This window comes from Oryzias latipes, chromosome 17, assembly GCF_002234675.1.
Source record: "Oryzias latipes chromosome 17, ASM223467v1".
Lineage (NCBI taxonomy): Eukaryota > Metazoa > Chordata > Actinopteri > Beloniformes > Adrianichthyidae > Oryzias > Oryzias latipes.
This window is the reverse complement of record NC_019875.2, coordinates 21,348,136-21,368,090: the sequence shown is the minus strand read 5'-3', so window position 1 is coordinate 21,368,090 and position 19,955 is coordinate 21,348,136. Positions and strand designations below refer to the sequence as shown.

Here is a 19,955-nt window from a genome sequence, read left to right as displayed (position 1 = left end):
GCTGGGAAGACATTGATCAGGAGAGCAGACTGGATCAATGTCATAATTTCACTCAGAGCCATCTCTCTGCATGCTCTTCAGTGATGTTCAATGGAAAAAAAGCTATTATCTGATCCAACACGCCCTTACATCATCATCCAGACCTGTTCCACAACTACACAGTTTTTTGTTGTGAATACTTAATCTATGTGATGATAAATAAAGTTTTCTCTGCTTTTGACCTTCCCTTGAAAAAGTTTAATAGCTCAGCAAATAAATGTGGCATTTAAAATTAACTCTGTAAAGTCAGAAAATTTAGTTTATTCAAATGAAGATGATTTTTTAACCTTTCGATGAAATCCAGAAAGAACATTTAGTAATATAAATTAATTTATGAGATATAGATAGCATTAATTATTTATTCATGCATTCATTCATTAATTATTTTCAAAGCACTTTCCACCACCATCCAAGGAGGCCCAAACACAGAGAAAAAAACTAACAAAGAACATTACACAGTCAGAAAACATAAAAAAAAAGAAAAATAACTATTTAAGGCACATAAACCAACGTAATAACAGTACTAGGCACATGCTAAAGCACTACAATTGAGGAACGATTCTTTTTTAAAACTCTCCAAGAGTGTAACCTCTTATTGCCAGTGGGAAATGGTTCCATAGTTTCCATAGAATCAGAATTTTAATAAAAAACAAGTTTTGCACTGGCAGCCAGTTCAAAGACATTATGATACGTTTAAGTGATGAGTCATGCTTGACAGCAGCTATTTTAAAAATCACTGCCTGGTAGGGAGTCAAAAGAGCCCACTCTCAAATGATGTGGCAGATTCTTTATTTTATTATTTTTTGCTGCGCGCTCTCAGCCTGCTCGTTCACACCAAATGCAATTTACGCGTCAGGGGCTTTGAGTTTCAACGGCTTTCAGCGAGAGGCCAGACAAAGCTGCTGTGGCGTGGGGAGGCAGCTAGCTTGGGCCTCCTAAACTTTACAATATTTTTCTTATTTTCACCGAGACAATAATAAAAAAAGATCCTTTGATTTTATTCTTTTTTTTTTATTTTTCCCCTCTCTGGTTAATGCGAGACATTAAGCCTTCAAAATGGTTAAATTCTTAAATAAAAAGGTTTTGTTATTCAGTTATTAGATCTTTATTTCATTTATTTGCATCAAAACAAAAATCATTACAATTTTATAAACTGTAAAATTTTATACTGTAAAACTGTTTTTAATTGCCCCCATTCTTTAAGTCTTCAAAATGCTTTTCATGAATACACTACAAAATGTTTAACACACAAAACATAGTTTTTTGCATCATTAATACGTTGGGTGATTTGTTAAGTTTTTGCTCACAACAATGTTAGTTTGAGATACAAAAAAACTGAGTTTTCAGGGGAAAAAAGCACGTTTTTTACAGACACACATGCCTGGTGTGTCTGTGGCTTTAGAGGTACACTACTGCTTCTTGCAAAACACTGATACACAAATATAATATGCAGAAAATTTAAACTAGACATTTATATTAGTATAAAAAAATATTCATAATGCTTTACAAGTAAAATAAAGTTTAAGTTTCAATTTTATTCAGGAAACACAATAATTAAAATGACTAGGTCTTTAATCTGCATCCACATGATTTATTATCGTCTTCTAGCCATCTGTAGTAATTATTTTACTACACTGCTCATCTGTGCAGAAGTCTAGGCTGCATTTTCATCTGTTTTACTTGGATTTTATTATAGCATTCACTCAGTGCAAATGTTGTATATGTGCTGTAGGTGCAGTGGTAATAAATGTGACCTTTTCAGATACATATATATGACAAATGTGTAATATTATGGAACAAAAGCCTGGTATCTATCCGGAAGAGCTACATGTAAATAGTACATGCTGTTGTAAATAAAATAAAAAGCTTTTGTACATAAATCTTTGCATGAATAGCAGAGAAATAAGGAAATTATTATCAAAAATGTTTTAATGGTTTGTAGAGACTGGAGAGTGTTTGCTTAACAGGATAGACTCAGCTCTACATGTTTACAGTGCTGCGCTCTTCACACGGACACATCTGAGACTGACATCATTTGCTGTTTCTGTCTGTGGTTCTGCTCTGTGGACAGCAGTCCAGAGGCTGGAACGATTTCAGGGTTCAGGCGATGCTGCTGAGCCCAATCTTAGCACTGTTGAACAAATTACATTCAGATGCCTGAAATATAGAAACACAACTGAATCAAGCCATCTTATAGTGGAGCTACAGAAGAACTTGAGAAGACTCATTTTCAGTTTCCCCAGTCTCTGCTTTAATTTCATAACATAAATCCGAGTACATTTTTAGATTAATTATTTTAAAAAAATGAAATTAAACACTGAAGAACACTTTTGACAATCTGGATATGAATCTGTTTCTCTGTTGTTTTTATGAGATTTTTAAAAATCAAGGACAAATACATGTATTATTTATACCTGATTGTGATAAATCTGCTGAATGTCTTGATATTTTTGGGGACTAGTCAAAAAATGTGTCATTCTCATATTTGTCCTGCTTTAAAATGTATTTACAAAATATACAAAAAAAATTCTCAGTAAAAACTAAATGAGATTATAAAATGTAGAGAGCTAAATGTAAGGCTCACTTATAGAAATGGTCTTCATAAGTAGAGCTGACATGTTGATTTAGTAGAAATGACACGCTTAAATTTAAAAACTGGTGGAAACGGCACCTCAGGGCTAACTGGCAGGTCCTTTAGGCACATTAAGGATTCTATATGAAAGAGTTACAATCAGTCAGAGCTTCAGAGACTCAGCTCCAATCCTATGTACACAAGAAATGAGTCCTCAAGCACTGCGGTTTGCATGCAGGAAAAAAAAGACATTTATTTTTGGCTGCACCTAGAGCACAACATTTGAGGTAAAGCTTGGTCTTAACTCGGATGGAAATCTACTGTAGCCCGCATGTGTTTATATTTTAAAGTCTATAGTTCATAAACTGCAGAAAGATTTTCATTTTCTAATCATGCTGCTGTAAATGTGATATGATCAGGGAGATAAAACCATGGTTTCATCAATTATTCAATAAAATGACATTATTTCTGGGACATACATAATTCTACACAAACTGTTACAGATGAAAAAAACTATATATTATGACTGCATGGTAAAGCTAGTAACGTTTTTTTCTGATGCAATGTAAAGAAATTCTCAGAGATCTGCATAAAATGCTTTATTTGCCAATTTTGGAAATGTATTTGTTTTCCTTTTATTTTGAAGCAATCTTTCTTGTTTGAGCCACTCCACTTTGCCTCCAGCCACCTGGCTAACTCTCCTAACCCTGTGTCTGCTCTTTTTTTTCTCCAGGTGGTGAAGTAGAGACCCCGAGGTACACCCAGTATTTCCACGGCAGCCTTTCGGGGCTGACAATCCGACCAGGCCGCATTGAAACGCAGAAGGTTATCTCATGTTTGCAGGCCTGCAAAGAAGGTCTTGATATTAACTCTCTGGAAAGCCTGGCTAAGGACATAAAGGTGTGTGGATCAGTGGAAACGCAGTTCTGACTCACAACATGCTCTCGCTTCCAGTAATAACTGCTTATTACCCAACCATGGCCGTGGAGGACAAGTAACTGTTGCAGTCAAGCAGGAGGCTGCAAATACTCCACTTTAACAAGGAACATCTCCTTTAAAAAATTTTCTGTCATGTTGTTTTTTCATGTTATAAATCAGCTCTAACTAGAACGTCTCAGCTTTGTGTTGTTTATCACATAGATACAGTTTAAATTTGTGTTTAGTTTGTTTTTATTTTTATGTTTTTTTTTGTGTGCGTCCAGTTTCACTTTAACCCGGCCCAGTCGGTGCTGGTGGTGGAGGGGGAGGATGTGGACAGTATCAATACAGCCATGACGAAGGTGTCCTACATCAACTCCCGTCAGTTCCCCACACCAGGCCTTAGACGGCTGCGCATCACCACCACTGTACAGTAAGTGCACACAGTGTGTGATATTTAGTTACTTCAGCTACTGTTTGCAAGACGAGCCACTCACTGACTTTATTTGGGGGCATTTTCTGTAGTTTTACCGTGGAAAGTTCAAGATTAGAAGCTACTTATTCATAGTTCAAACTTTTTAATAACTCTGACTTGTATTAAATACAGTTATTTGGATCATCCTAAATGACTCCGAAATGGCTTGGTTGTTTTGGAAATGCAGTGATAAACACTCATCAGGGGCCCAAACTGAGTACTTTTTTTTTAAATGAGAAAAGACGTGCTGCAAAAAGAAGTAACAAAAAATAAAGAACCCAGAGACATGTACTGTACACACTGAACATATAATCTCTGCCATCACCTTCAAGAATTAAAACAGGCACACGAACTGATGTTTGTTTGACCAAAAAAATGAATGCGCTGGACAAAGTAGTGAGAGATTCTTTTGTTTACTCCACAAACTTTCCCCGAGACAAAAATTCTCTTAGCAAAGAACTTTTCAGCTCTCGTCAAATCAAAACGACTAATTGTTTCTTTTTTTTAAATCTAAGGTAAGTACTTCTAAACTCAGAGTTCTCATGAAAAAAAAAATTAAGCAATAAAAATTAGAAAAATATAATATAAAACCTACCTAGAGTTGACTTCCAAAAAACACACCAAAAAAAAAGTATGTCAGAATAATGTGTGGGCACAAATTAGCATTTTGTGCACTGGAATTAGTATTTTATGGCCTTAATTTACTATTTTGTTGGCACAAGTTAGCCTTTTGTGAGCACTTATTAGCAGTTGTGCCCACCAATCAGTGTTGCCAGATAGAGTCACAGTTTTCCAGCCCATAAGTCATCTAAAAACCGCCAGACCCCGCAAAAACCCGCCCAACGGGGGGGGGGGGTGGATTTTTTCCCCTACTGGACTGATTAAGTATCCGATGCGGTGATTTTTCAAAATAAAACATTTCTTAAAATCAAAGATAGTTCAGACTATTAATAAAAGGAGTACAGCATTGCGTATTTCTTCAGCGGACCGGCCTTCTTCCATTCATTTTCTTAACCCGCTATAACCTATAACCTCTTCCATCCTTGTGCTGCGCTTGCGCCAAAGCGCCCCGACTACTACCGTGTCAACCTGCTGCTATGATGACCGTATTTTGCGCTCCCTGTGTTGGACACACTGGAGGAGCGCGGGGGAAAACAACTCTGAGCTACAGAGGATATGAACAGGTGAACAGGTAGAGAGGAAAAGCAGGTAGAGGGGCGGGGGAGGGGCTTTAGCTTCAAACTGTCAGAGAGATGGAAACAAACACGGGCGTCAGATTCACACGCAGCTTTCTCTGCGGGAGTTGAAGCAGAGACTTTCTGGGACGATCTCATGAACTCAAACATGGAAACATGATTACCAAGTAGAACTCTCCAAAATATTAAACCTGATCTCTCCACATTCTCCGTGTCTACCATGCATCGATACACACAGACATCCAGCCATCAGACCATAACGTTAGCTCGTAGCTCCGCCCACACGCGACCGCAAGAGGAGGGGCGGGGCGGGGCGGCAAACCCCCAACAACAGGTTAGATGACAGAACCCATTAAGCGTCTCTACCTGGTGTGTTCACGAAGCTTCAGAACATAAGACTTCAACAGCCACCCAGCCTAAAGTAGTCCGTTATTATGTATTCATGAGTGGAAAAAACCCGCCGAACAGACCCTAAAACCGCCCAAATTATGCGTACCCGCCCAAAGCCATTTTTACCCGCAAATTTAGAACAAAAACCGCCCAATCTGGCAACACTGCCACCAATTAGCATTTTGTGGCATCAATTTAGTATTTTGGGTGCAAATTAGCATTTGTGCTAACACTGTTTAGCATCTGTGGAGATATTAAATGTAAATTAAGGGCACATCCTTTAATTTTTGGCTTTTAAATAACTCATTTAATTAGCTTAGTTATTATTTTTTGTTTATTTATTTATCGGGCTTTTAAGTATAATATGACTTTTATGGTTTTTCATTTGTATGTTTTTATCTTGTTTATCTTTTAATCTATGCGGTGCCTACTTGAATTTTAACGACACTTTTTACTTCTTTTTTTTATTTTTGTTTTTTATTGTTGTTAATTGTTTCTTCGTTTTGCTGTTTAACTCATATTTATTTATTACTTTTATGTCAAGCACCTTGTGTTTGACAGCATGTTAATGAAAAGTTTTATATCAATGTTAATTTGTGCCTTCCAAAATTAAATCAATTACTGTGGCTACTCAGTCTTTTACAAAAATCTATTAAAAAGCTAGTAAAAAAAACCACTCCATTATGCATTTGTTTCCATGTTGACCTTTTTTTAGCTGTGAATACATGTCTACATGTGTGTGAGTGTTTAGATCTTAGCTTAGCAACAGGCTTTATCTTTGCATTTACTCTGATTCAGTGCTGACAGTGTGCTAGACTGCACAGTAAGTGAGATAGGATGCCTTTGCACAACCCTCTGCAGCCTTTGTTTTTCATGATTTCCAGGTGGGCTGTTTGATGTGACTGTTTGCAGGAGATTAATGTGAAATGATGCATTATAGCCACAGCTGGGTTAAGGCATGACGGACGTATGCCGCGTATGTCTTTGTCTTCTTCAAGCCACATAACTCTCAGCCAAAGGAAAATGGATGGGTCATTAGTATAGCAAGAAGGAAACAGCTGTTCTTGCAGGACATTAAGCCTAGCATTGAACATAGCTGTGGCTATTTGTACTTCTTTTTTCATCTGTTTATTTCAGATGTCACTTGCATTGCAGTATTGTTCAATTTTCCTTAATTTTGTACAATTTTATGTGAAAGACTCCATTTTTTAAAAAGGTGGATTTCGATTGGTTTGTTTACAAGCAGCTTCCTGAAAAAGTAGGAGCTGTTGTGACTCAGGGTGCCTGTTATTCAGTTTTCACTGAGAGCAGAACATGTTTGACAGGCACACACTCATGTCATCTTTCCTAAAAATGGCCTTTCTGTTTGAATTTTTTCAATGTTTTATGGAATCTTACTCTTTTTAAACCATTTTACTGCTTAATCCCTGCACTGGATCTGTGCTGCATACTGTTCATTGTTTATGACAATTTAAATCTTAAATCTAAAAACTGTTTAGATGGGATTGTACACTTAACATAAGTGTTTACTTTCATGACAGGATCCTTAGGTTGTTTTTTTAATTCTTATCATTGAGGACTTCATAAAAACATTATTATCATAATTTGAAGTCTGTTTTGGTGTGAAAGCCAGCTAAAGCAGCACTATAAAGAAAACTGCTCTTTATTTTTCTTTTAGGGTCACCAAAATTGTTCAACACTCCTTATAATATGAATGCCTTTGGCTAGTCTCAGGAATAAGTAATAGTATTAACCCTTGTGCTATCTTAGATGACCCCACCCTTACATTGACGTGTTCTCCCTACCATGACAAAGGTGGATAAAGGTGGAAAGATTTCATGTAATCCATGGACACCAGTGAAGATCACAAATCATTGAAGAAAAAAGGTTCAGAGCACTGTCTAGTGGGTCTAGACAGTATTAGAGTGCCTAGGATAGCACAAGGGTTACAGAGGCATTGGATGGCTATGCTGCCTCCTTTTGATGCACCCTCAGTGGCTGAGCGGCTGCTACACGCCCCTCACTCCCCCTCTGTGCCTCTGGCACCCTGGTCAGAGCTGCACAGGACAAATTCATAATAAAAGCTTTTTTTTATTTTTTTATTTATTTTTTCAGAATAGCTGCTTTTCTATTGATTTTATCTCCATAGCAACCATTTGATTTTTTTGTCTCCTTGGGGTGACGAACGGGTCTATGTGAGTTTTAGAAGAATCTGCAAAAGTAAACCTTTAGATTTCCTTGGCAAGAGTTGTGGGGAAATGGGAAAATCACCAAATCTAAAACTAATTTCAAAACTTCCTCTGAATATCTTTAAAATGTGTGTTTTGGTTTCATTAGCGGATTTTGATATATTTTTTACAAGCCCATTTACACTTTTGCCCGCTGTGATGCCTCTTTTTCTTTTTTTTGTGGGCGGAGTCGTTCACGATGCCCAAAATTCATAGTCATCGGGTACTAGGTGTGTGTGCAAATTTTGGAAGGTTTATGAGTATGTGGGGGGTTGACATTTAACTCAAACACTCAGTAAGAATGAGGAAATACCAATATGGTCTTTGGAGTCCATGACTGCTACGGGACATTAATATCTATAAATATCTTGTTTCTGAACGGAAAAATGTAGAAGTAAGAGCTGTTGGGAGCAGAGGAGCGGGTTTCATCTCTGTGTGCGTGTGTGTGTGTTTCAGGTGTTTTGGGGAGGATGCGTGCCTCTCCATTCCAGAAAATAAGGCAGTGGTTATGGTGCTGCCACCCAGTGAACCCAGAATCACCATTTCAGGATCTAATCAACTGATCCGGTTTGCCAGCGACCTTCGCAGTCCGCTGGGTGTGGCGCTCTTCAAAGACCTCCGCATCACCAGCACTGTGATGAAGGGAGAAAGCTCCGGCAGATGTGAGTGGAAAGATTACACCCCTTTTGCAAGTTATTTTGTCACTTCTTTTTCGAGTCGGCACAGGTAAACACTTTCCCGCTTATTTGCATGTACACTAACATGTCACCATGACTTTTTTGTTTTTAAACCAATTTGTGAGCTCAGCACGCAGGCCGGGTGTGATGGAGGTGATGCACAACCTGGATTACTGTGATGTGCTGGTAATTGGGGAGGAACTGAATCCTGACAGAGAAAGTCTGGAGATTCATCACAGCGCTCTGCTGGGAAAACACCTCGATGCCACCAACTCCACCTCTGGAATATCAATATATGGTATGAATAGCTAACGCTCTGATGGGGACACAAACGCGTGGTTTTAAGCCTCCTTTATGCCTGTGTTTAAGCATCAATCTCAAATTAGACTTGCCAAGACGTCATGTGGCGTGACACTTTTCCTCTCTAACCAGGTGTGGACTCCATGGCGCACTATGAACAGGCACTCAGACAGCTGCGCTACAGGAACTGGCGACCCACTTCTCTAAATGATAGAAAGTTCAGACTCACCTGCTCTGAACTTAACGGGCGATACACCAGCAATGAGTTCACTCTAGAGGCGAGTTCCTCTAACCCACTTATTGTGTCCGAGCAATGATCCAAGATGAGTCTCTTTAAAGCGTTTCTGCTTCTGCAGGTGACTCTCCCTCATCATGCAGCTCCAGTTGAGCACGTCAATCACATGGCTGTCCAGCCCCCGTACATGAGACCTGTCCATCACCCTCTTATGATCCACACCTTAAACTCACACACGTCAGGTAAGCCGCCAAACAAGTTCCACCCACACTGCAGCTGACTTTCCTCACAGGCTTCTTCCGTATAATCTTTTCAATTTGAGCCAAAATTTCTTAAAAAATTCAGGAATAGAAAAATGAAAACAGGAAACAAGTGGGGATTTTTTAAATATATATTTGTGCTATTAATGAAAAATTTCCTTCTTCTGATCGGACTCAAACTGTTGCAGCTGAGGAGCTAGAACGTTTAGGGGGCAGGATGAGGGCAGAAGACTTTGGAAAGGTGGCAAATGAAAACAGCAGAGTGGAAGGCCAATTATAAATAAAAAAGGATTAAAAAAATATGCATTATTATTAGTTTCATTATTGCTATTGTTGTCAAGACTAAATATATTAATAAACAGCAGATTTTTACCTGAGGTTTCTATTACTAATATAAAGCAGTAGCAAAAATCCAAAATGTGTTGAAATTCCTAAAAATTGATCATTCATATGGGAGGTCAAATGTATCCACAGACTGAACCTTCACAACAATAGTTTTAAATGCCCAAATACTGTCTAAACATCTACATCTTCTCCTACTAGCTTATTGCCCTCTCACTCCAAAGTTAACATTAGAAATGCGACAAATATGGGGAGCAATATTAGAGCTATCCAGCCGTACGGTTTTGAGCCAGAGGCCACCTTGAATGAGGAAAACAAAGACCTACATGGATCTGTTTGTCTGCAAGTGAATGCATCAGAATGGAGTGGAGCAGGGAGCTTGTGACCCACCCAGTGTAGCACTTACATCACAGCTACAGGTTTTTTCCAACTGCATTTTTTTCATTTGCTCCTTAGCAATTTCAATTAAGAAATACTCTGAAATATGATTTTAAGCTCAATTTACTTTATATATGTCCTCCATCATCAGAAAAATGTTACAAGAAAATGCTAAAAACAACAAAAACACCATTTTCATTAGTGTGGGTTTTTAATGAAGGCTGATCTGCTCGTGAAAAAAAGCTGCCTTGTGGTGACCTCACAAGCAATTTCTTTCTGCTTTTAAACTTCTCGAAAGGAGGAAGTGTCTTTATTCTCCCTTGGTTTACTCGAATTCTTCTCTTCCAGGATCAGCGCCTCCTGCTGCCACAGCAGTTATTGTGGTTTGTATCGCCGCCCTGGTGGTGATTGTGGTGATCGGCATTTACAGGATCCACGCCACCCATCAGGAAGCCTCCAGAGACGATGAAAGCGAAAGCAAGGATCCTGAGGCGGATTGGGAGAGCTCAGCACTCAACATCACCGTTAATCCCATGGAGGTATCTCCAACGAGAAATCCAACCAATGCCAACAGAAGAAGTAGTGAGGTAGTGCTCACAAGTAACTGAAAATGTTTTTGTTCTCCAGGACATAAAAGGACCTCAGGGACTTGGAGAAGCACTAAAAGGAGAACATGAAGAGGAAGAAGAGGAGGAAGAAGATGTTCAGGTGGTGGGAGCCATGACAATTGCTGAGTCAGATGTCAGTGATGAAGAGGTGGAAGAAAAGGGGAGAGAAGGTTTTGACTGGAGGAAGCAGGAGGGAAAACCTGAGTGGGACAGTTCCTCTGCAACATATTGAGAACGCACAAACATCCACACACACAATCACACAAATACACTCACATTCAGTGCAGGATGTTAGCCCTAACTCAAACACACACACACACACACAAATACACACGATGAAATAATTTACAATCTGTTGCTGGAAAATGCTCTTCATTTGTTTTCATTCCTAAAGAAATGTCGCCCTCTGGTGGACAAAGCTGAACGTACAGCATGTCTGAGTCAGTTGTGGTCCCACAGTACTGGAAAACTACATACATGCGTGTGCGTTAATACTCACGAGTCATTCAGTGAGGCATAATACATATAAATAGATGAAAAAGCACAGTCATCCCATAATTGAGTGTTAACACCCGTCTACGGTGGCGCTGAAGTGCAAATCACACCAACAAATTGATCAATGCAAAAACATGTTTAAGATCGCAACAACAATTAGCGAACCCAAAAAATAGGAAAGTCAAAACAAAATTTCATGAAATGAAACAAAATGAAACCTTTTGGAAAACAGAAATAATTTCCAAAAAATCAAAATGAAATGTTAAAATGAAACACAATAAGGTTGGTACTGTGAGACATCGCTTATTGGATGATGACGTTTGAGTTTTTTCAAATAGGTCTTCAATGTCTGCATACAAATAAAAGTTGTATGATTAGTACGGAGCATATCAAGTATCGCTTGATGCCAAATATGTTTAAATTAAAGTGAAGGACAAATGTCATCATCCGGTCAGCGGTGTCCAGACCGTTTCCAGTTTCCGTAAGAAGAAAAAATAATTTTTTTTGGAAAACAAAAGGAATTTCCAGAAATCAAATTAAGATGTTAAAAACATCTTGGTGTGATTTGCGTTTCAGAGCCCCCCCCCCCATACTTATCCTCAGTTTATTTTATTTTTTACAAAAATTTAAGAAATGTATTTTACATTTTCAAAGCAGCCTGTCTGCAAGATGTTTGTAAAAGTTACATGTATACATACTTGTATGCCCTCGTGAGTGTTTTTATATATGTGTCAGATATACGTCCTATAGGCTGCTGAGCTGTCACTCTCCATACACGCAATGCTTTTCACCTGAAATCCGATTCCTTCAGTTAATTCGTGTCTAGATGCTCTCGCGTCAGTTTCTCTGTAGGCTCTGCTTTGGTTTGTCTGACCTAAACTTAGAGAGAAAACATGACGTCCTTTTTTTTTACAATAAACTTTCCTTATTTGTCCTGAGTTGCATTCAGTATAATTCAAAGATGAACGAATCCATCCTTTCTGAAGAGAAAATGGTCAACTAACTCTGCAAACTGATTGTAGTTTAACACTGGAAGAAGGCCCGCTTGCCTGCATCTGTCAGTACATCGTGTTTGCTCATGTATCCCTTAAGCCCAATGAAGGATGCTCTTTAAATCTTTTCCCTTAAGGTTTTCTATAAACGGTAGCTCCTTTTTCCTTAATCAGAAGACAAGATAATCCAATTGTCATTGTATTTTAGAGATCTTCTACATTCTTTTCATCTACAATCAAAGAAGCCCTCTATGCAACTGTGGGCTTTGTGTGAAAACCCAATAGAAACAGATTTAGAAGGTTTTGCAGACGTTGCAACTGCTGACTTTAGTGTGTAAGTAAGCGGGTGCAACTACAATGGAAGTTTAAATTCTTTTCTCTTTGTCTGTAGCAAGGAGTGATGAAAAACACTGTTCTTTTTTTCCATTTAAAGACCCAGTCCAAAATTGAAAATTGTGTTTTTGGTGTTTTAACATGTTTTTGGGCGTTTTTTTTAAAGATTGGAGGACAAATATGAAGGAAATTGAGCTTAAATTGCATTACTAACTATTTCTTTGTGCAAATTGTTGTGAATTAGGAGCAGACAAAAAGTGTTGTTTGAACAAGCTCCTGCTCTGCTCCATTCTGATGCATCCACTTGCAGCCAAATTAATCCACGTACGTTGTTGTTTTCCTCCTCTGAGCTGGCATCTGGCTCAACACCGTATGGCTGGATAACTCCAATAATGCTCGCCATTTTTGTTGCAGTGTTAGGCTAGAAAGGGGCTGTCAGCTTGCAGGAGAGAGTGTAAACTGTCATAAATTTAATTTAAATTTTATTTATGATTTAATCACAAATAAAAGAGCACTGGGAATGCTTTGAAAATTGATCAAAAGATAATCAAAGTGGGATTTTAGGAATCAAAAATATTTCTTTGACTAATTTCTCTTGTTTGTATTTTGAAAAAGTCCCAAATCAGTCAGTCATGTGGTCATGGCAGATGTATTTCTGTTGCATGTTTGTCTTATCTTTCCTTTCCTCTCACACTTTCAGTCTAAATTTATCCTTCTTAAAAAAAAGATTAATTTACTGGTACTTTTATGTTTAAGGTTTGGGGGATTTTTTTTGTGTAACAAGCATCAGTTTCTAACATGGCACAACCAAAATATTTTAATAAACGTTTTTTAAGGACAGTGAGCCTTTTATTTCTTCTCTTTCTTCATCTTCGTTCATCCTCAGTTTGTGCCATTGGTGGCTGCATTTCCCAAACGATTTCAACGATGGCACCAAGTCATTCAAAACTGCAGTAAAAGACATCATAGAGAGTGTAATTACATTGAAAATAGTTTTTAAAGAACGAAAAAAAAAATCATGTTTTCAAATTGCAAATTACTTACCATAAACAAAACAAAAATGTCATTAAAGTTTACGCTTGTGTGATGCAGAGATGACGTCTAAAGGTCCGGCTCGTGGTCCACCTCTTTGTTCTTCACTCTCACTGTTGCATCTGAGCTCCCATCAGTCCCGATTCTGTACCCGCGCTTGTGAAGTCATCTTTGTGAAACAACTGCCTTGTCTCCTTTGTCCTTTATCATAATATGCTTTAGAAAATGTAAAGTAAAAAACAAACAAAAATGATGTTCTTTTACATATAAAAGCAAACCCTGTACAATTGTTCAAGATAGTTATTTTATATATCTGTTTCTTCTTTCTTTTGTAAATGAAACGGTTAGAAAATGTCTTTCTCTTAGTGGTCATCCCACAACTTTCTGTATATTGACCAATAAAAAGTTGTTTTCGACTCTGCTCCACTCCTGGCATGTTTATGTGTTTGTCTGTGGGTTGGAAATATGAATTTCATCAGAATTTGAGGTTTTCTTCAATTTGAATTACGGACCGGATATGAATCCATCAAAAGCTGATGAATAAAATGGCAAAGTCCAAAAATGTGGGGATAATAAACTGAAAAATAACAGCTAAAGCTGTCAGGATACCTTCAAAACAGATATGAAAATTGCTTGATTAGTTGAAAGAAATATTATTGTCCTAGATAAAAATTCAAGTTGTCATATCTAAAGAGTTAAATCACGTTTTTTTATATTTAATGATGTAAATATAAAAAAAACGTGATGCCTATTTTATACAAATGGATCACATCATAAATGTTATTTAATAGTAAAATTTTAAATTGATATCATTAAATATAAAAAAATGTGATCAGTATTTATATTATATTTAATGATACATTTACAGCTTGAAAGTTGATCGAAGCTTTAATCTCTCAAAACCCTCAATTTTTAGGGGTTTTCCAACTCCTGTTTACTGAGTGTAAGGCAGTTTAATACAGTAAATCTGTAAAGGTGATCAAAAATCATAACTACAAGCTCTAATATCCTGAAGGAGCTGATAGTTTTGAAACCAAAGTGATTGACGTAACTGGCGGCAGCAGAAGCTGCCTCAGCAGTGACACAACTGTAAAAAGGTGTTTCCATAACAACATGTCTGAGCATTACCCAGTAGCTTTCTGTCCACTATAAAGTGGATTTGGGAAATTCAGCTGATTTGGGATTGCCTGCCCCCCCCTCTTTATATTTTATTTATTTATGCATAAATAAGACATAAAGAGAAAATGGCCCTTTCATAATATGAAATAGTTAAAAACTTTTAACAGAGGTTCACATGACTTCCTTTCAAAATAAAAGACACCCGTTGTCACATAGGATCATCTAGATGCAGCAAATGTTGTATAAAGTGTGATGTTAGCCATGAGTAAAGGGGAAAAACAGTTTACATTATCCTTTGTGGTGCATCTCACCCAGAGATTCATAAATCTATCAAACTCAACTAAAAAGGTAACCCTTGTGCTATCTTAGATGACCCCACCCATTCAATGATTTGTGATCTTCACTGGTGTCCATGGATTACATGAAATCTTTCCACCTTTATCGACCTTTGTCATGGTAGGAATAACACGTCAAAGTAAGGGTGGGGTCATCTAAGATAGCACAAGGGTTAAAAGAATTCACAGAGTCCAGGGAACGCAGGGACAACGGGAGCTCATTCCAGAGTTTGGGCGCGACAGCCTGGAAGGATCTGTCTCCTCTAGTTCGGAACCGTGTGCGAGGGACCATCAACAGGTTCTGATCCGCAGACCTCAGTGCACGAGATGGTCTGTAGGGAGCGATCAAATCAGAAACATATGGAGGAGCTTGAGAATGAAGGGCCCTAAAAGTCAAAACTAAGATTTTGTACTGATAACGAACGGTAAGCAACCGGGAGCCAATGAAGAGCTTTGAGGATAGGGGAGATGCGGTCTCTTCTATTGGGGCGGGTCAAGATCCTCGCAGCAGAATTCTGGATCAGCTGTAGGCGAGACAGTTCCTTCTTATTCAGACAGGGCAATTTTACATCTTTGATAGTTTGTTAAATGACCTCCAACTGATACACGATGCTCAAAAATCTTTTAAAATTATGAATAGTTGTGATCCCCATTGCCCTTCAATTGTAAATGAGTTGAATGAAGTTTGAGTTGGTTTACTTTTCTTTACTTTAGGATATTTTAACTTTAACAACGTGGGTACATCTCTTTCCTCTCAACCCCTTTCATGGTTATTTTATACCCAGGCCAAATAAAACATAAACTATAAATTTTCATAGCTATGTCCCCTCAGTTTTATCTGCCATCATTTGTTTTCTTCACCAAGATGAAAAAGTGTTTCCCTGCGCTCTAACCTGTAATTTTCCATCACTGGTGGTGTTGTGTGTCGCCTTGCTGTTTGTTAAAGTAACAGTAAATAGTTGGACAATTAAAGAACCAATTTTCTTTTCATTCAACTCTTTACATTCAATTGTGTTCTTTAGTGACCCCTGCTGTGAAAAGACTGAACTTATTTATTTGGAAAATCTCAACACCTACAAACAAAGACGGAAAGAACAACCATGAAGCAAAAAAGTGAAGTGCTTTTCTGCAGTTTTTATTAAAATATGTTTGTGTGTGTAACAAAAGTATGATCCTTATTTATTTCAGCTTGAAGAAGGACCTGACTATTTTATGTGATAAGATGTTCAGGAACCTCAAAGGCACATTAGGTGGAAGCTGAACATCCGTGTCTGCAGTTGATCCTGTTTTCCATCATAGCCGTCTGAGGAAAAAGCTTCTGCTCCAAAATCAATACTTTAAAGCTCAACTGATGTCTGCAGCCGACAGAGGAAACACTAAAGGACTCCGGAGGAAGCGCTGCCAGGACAAAATGAAACAATAGTCGGCCTTCTCAACATCCTGACTTAGTTTCTTCTTAAATTGTGTGGACTGAACCAAATCTGTCAAAAAGCAAACGCATGCATATGAAATATTTATAAAGCGAAAAATGGGGTAAATCATGCTGATGGGCTTTTGCTGCAAAGGATCTGTGTTCAGCTTCTGATCACATCATTAATGTGTACATGCAAATTTCTGAGTCTAGAAATATGAAAAATAAAAACCTCTTAAACTAATTATTAAAATTGGACTGCTGACAGACATTACAAATCCTTGATTAGAAAGAAATGTCACTTCCTAGTGTTGATCAATAAAAATGTTTGGATTTGCAGATGAGGGGCTGCCGCTCTGCGGTAATTTTGTGCTCACAATCCTGCTTACTCCTCGTTTCAGCACTCTGGATCCCAGAGGATGGAGAATTACAGCCGGCTAATTAGTAGCTTAATGTACCTTTTTAAATGATGAGCACCGCATGTTCAATAATGCTGAAATGGAGCTTAGTGAGTCCCCGAAAGTAGTTAATTACTATTGACTTTGTTTTTAGCTTTGGAGCTGAAAACAGATGATTCTATGCTCCTGGAATTTTTCTTTTGCTGTTTTCTTTATTGAGTCTCGTGACTAAACTGATTCGCTTTTTAAAAACAAATAAAATAATGCTTAGACTGGTGTTATTTTGCTATTGAAAAACTTTATTGATAAAATTATTTTTCTTGCAAGATAGAAAATAGGACATTTTTTTACTGAAACAAGGGTCTTTTTAATTTCTTAACATTCGGTTTTTCCAGTGTAGGTCTGCAATCTGTAATAGTGATGAGTCACTATAAATGAGCATTAATATTGTGTGTTTTCTGTTTTTAATGTTAAAGCGCTTCGAGCTGCACAAAATGCATGAGAAGCGCTATTTTATAAATAAAGTTTGATTTGATTTAATATAAGTCTTTTCCTTAGGCTCAGAGAGTGAGTGCTGCAGGTTTTAAGGATTTTTTTATTTACTTTTGTGTTTGTTCAAATTACACCAGATCATTTTTTCACACATTTAATAAAAAGTGGAGGCACCTCTTGTTAGATGATGAGGTTTGTGTTTTGTCATTGGAGTCATCTGTTGCTGTGGTGCATGGTTGGAACTGGATGTTAACCTGTCAGAATCCCTGTGATCCACCTGCTCAATGGCTACTGGACCATTGGGTTCTATTTTTGGGCTTATTGGTAGGACTCAACCTTGGATTTGAACCCATGACCTTCCAGTCTTAGGGTAGACACGCTACCACAAGGCCATTAAATTGGAATATAGGTGGTCTGATAGGTGGTTTGCCCCAAAACACAATGACAGTCAAGGCCTTGTTCAGGATTTAAGCCCAAGACTTCTGTCACCTCAGGTGTGCATCCCACAAGTGATAAAGCACATTTAACCACTTCAAATGTGTTTTTTCCACTTTAGATTTACGTGGCAAAATTGTTCTCAACTTGAATTTGCTTAAATGCTTTTATTGTTTTAACCGTCTGATCCCTTCTGCTGTGAAGCTGCTGTGTCAGCATCGATTCCTGTGATGCAGAGCAGAACTTCTCTCCTCTTTTAATCACATTACATCTGTTCTCATGAAACCACACTTATGTTCATCAGTTGGATCGATGTTTCCTCTTTCCACCTCACAGCTCCTTTAATCAAATTACAAGCAGTTTTATCTGCTTGATTTTTATGATTAAATTTCAGTGACTTTTTTAGTGTGTCGTAATATTTAAGTGTTGTTAGGACAATTTGTCTACCGATGAAAGTACACTAAATCCGCAAAAGAAAAAAAAAGGAGAGTATAACCATGGCGTGCGTGTGTTTATGGAAATGATTAAAGTGTCGGCTCCATCAGCGGGAAGATGGTGATGGAGAAGCATCATTACACACTCTGTCTGCTATCGATCTGCGCAGCAAAAGTGCCCATGTGCTCAGACTTGATGAGCTGGACCTTCAGTTGTTCAGGGAAGGCCATTTCTCAGTGGAAGCTGGACGCCTCCAAGAATATGAGAAACATTAGGGTCCGCTGTGATCCACTCCTTTAGCTTCACTGGCAGCTAAAGGAGGAAACGAGTGTTTACCTCTGAAGTGGAAAATGCACTCTTGGCAGAAAGCAGTGCTTTAACAGAGATACTTCACATTTTTAACCATAAATAGCACCTAGAAGAGCTTTCAGAGGAGCTGCAAAGGTGTGAAGTCCAAGTGCTTACATTTTTACAACTCTCCAACTCTAATTTCTGGAAAAAGTGTATTCTTGTATTGAAGTTATAACCCCCGGGTAAGATAAATATGTAAAAATAAATAAATAAAGTAAAACAGTAAAGTAAAGCATAATAGGGGTATGATTATAACTTCATAGTTAATGAATTCAATGCATCATATATGAATAAGTCAAAATACTGTATGTCTATTTATTGTTAATAGCAATTATAATGGGATCGTTTGTATGTATGTGAATGTGTAACCCCTGTGCTATCTTAGATGACCCCACCCTTATATTGCCGTGTTCTCCCTACCAGGACAAAGGTGGATAAAGGTGAAGAGGGTTTCATGTAATCCATGGACACCAGTGAAGATCACAAATCATTGAAGAAAAAAGGTTCAGCGCACTGTTTAGTGGGTCTAGATGACCCAACTCCCAATGTCAAAGTGCCTAGGATAGCACAAGGGGTATACACTCACTGGTCACTTTATTAGGTACTCCATGATGGTATCGGTTTGGACCCCTTCTGCCTTCAGAATTGTCTTAATGGCATTTATAATGCCATAGATTCAACAAGGTACTGGAAACAATCCTCAGAGATTTTGGTCCATGTTGACAGGACAGCATCACACGGTTGCTGCAGATTTATCGGCTGCACATGCATGATGACAATCTCCCGTTCCACCACATCCCAAAGGTGCTCTGTTAGGTTGAGATCTGATGACTGTGGAGATCATTTGATGACAGTGAACTCGTTGTCATGTTCAACAAATCAGTCAGAGATGATTTTTAGCCTAGTGACATGACGCCTTATCCTGCTGGAAGTAGCCATCAGAAGATGGATGCACTGGGTCATAAAGTTATGGACATGGTCAGCAACAATACTCAGGTAGACTGTGGCGTTGGAACCATGTTCAGTTGGTGCTATGGGGCTCAAAGTGTGCCAAAAAAGATCCCCCACATCATTACACCACCATCATCAGCCTGAACCTTTGATACAATGCAGGATGGATCCATGCTCTCATACTGTTGACACCAAATTCTGACCCAACAATCCAAATGTCGCAGCAGAAATGGAGACTTATTAGACAAAACAACTTTTTTTCCAATCTTCTGTTATTCAATTTTCGTGAGTCAAGGTTGTACGTGTTGTACGTTTAGAGATGCTCTTTTGCAGACCTCGGTTGTAACCAGTGGTTATTTGAGTTACTGTTGCCCTTCTATACGCTGGAACCAATGTCTGTCCAATCTCTGGCATCAACAGGGCATTTTTCTGCCCACAGAACTACTGCTCACTGAATATTTTCTCTTTTTTTGACCGTTCTCTGTAGAGTTTCTGAAAGACTCAGACCAGCCCGTCTGACACCAACAACCATGCCACATTCAAAGACACTCAAAACAG

At 38.2% G+C, this 19,955-nt stretch overlaps 1 protein-coding gene across 1 annotated transcript in view; it reads left to right on the top strand.

Moving 5' to 3' along the window:
* LOC101166581 (calsyntenin-2) overlaps positions 1-13,896 on the top strand; it is a 141,671-nt gene extending 127,775 nt beyond the window's left edge. The window contains exons 11-18 of the mRNA XM_011486645.3: positions 3,345-3,511; positions 3,814-3,962; positions 8,275-8,480; positions 8,626-8,793; positions 8,928-9,073; positions 9,152-9,272; positions 10,359-10,549; positions 10,638-13,896. Coding sequence (XP_011484947.2) covers positions 3,345-3,511; positions 3,814-3,962; positions 8,275-8,480; positions 8,626-8,793; positions 8,928-9,073; positions 9,152-9,272; positions 10,359-10,549; positions 10,638-10,850 — 1,361 coding nt within the window. The 3' untranslated portion in view covers positions 10,851-13,896. The remainder of the gene's footprint in view (positions 1-3,344; positions 3,512-3,813; positions 3,963-8,274; positions 8,481-8,625; positions 8,794-8,927; positions 9,074-9,151; positions 9,273-10,358; positions 10,550-10,637) is intronic.
* The last annotated feature ends 6,059 nt before the right edge of the window (positions 13,897-19,955 follow it).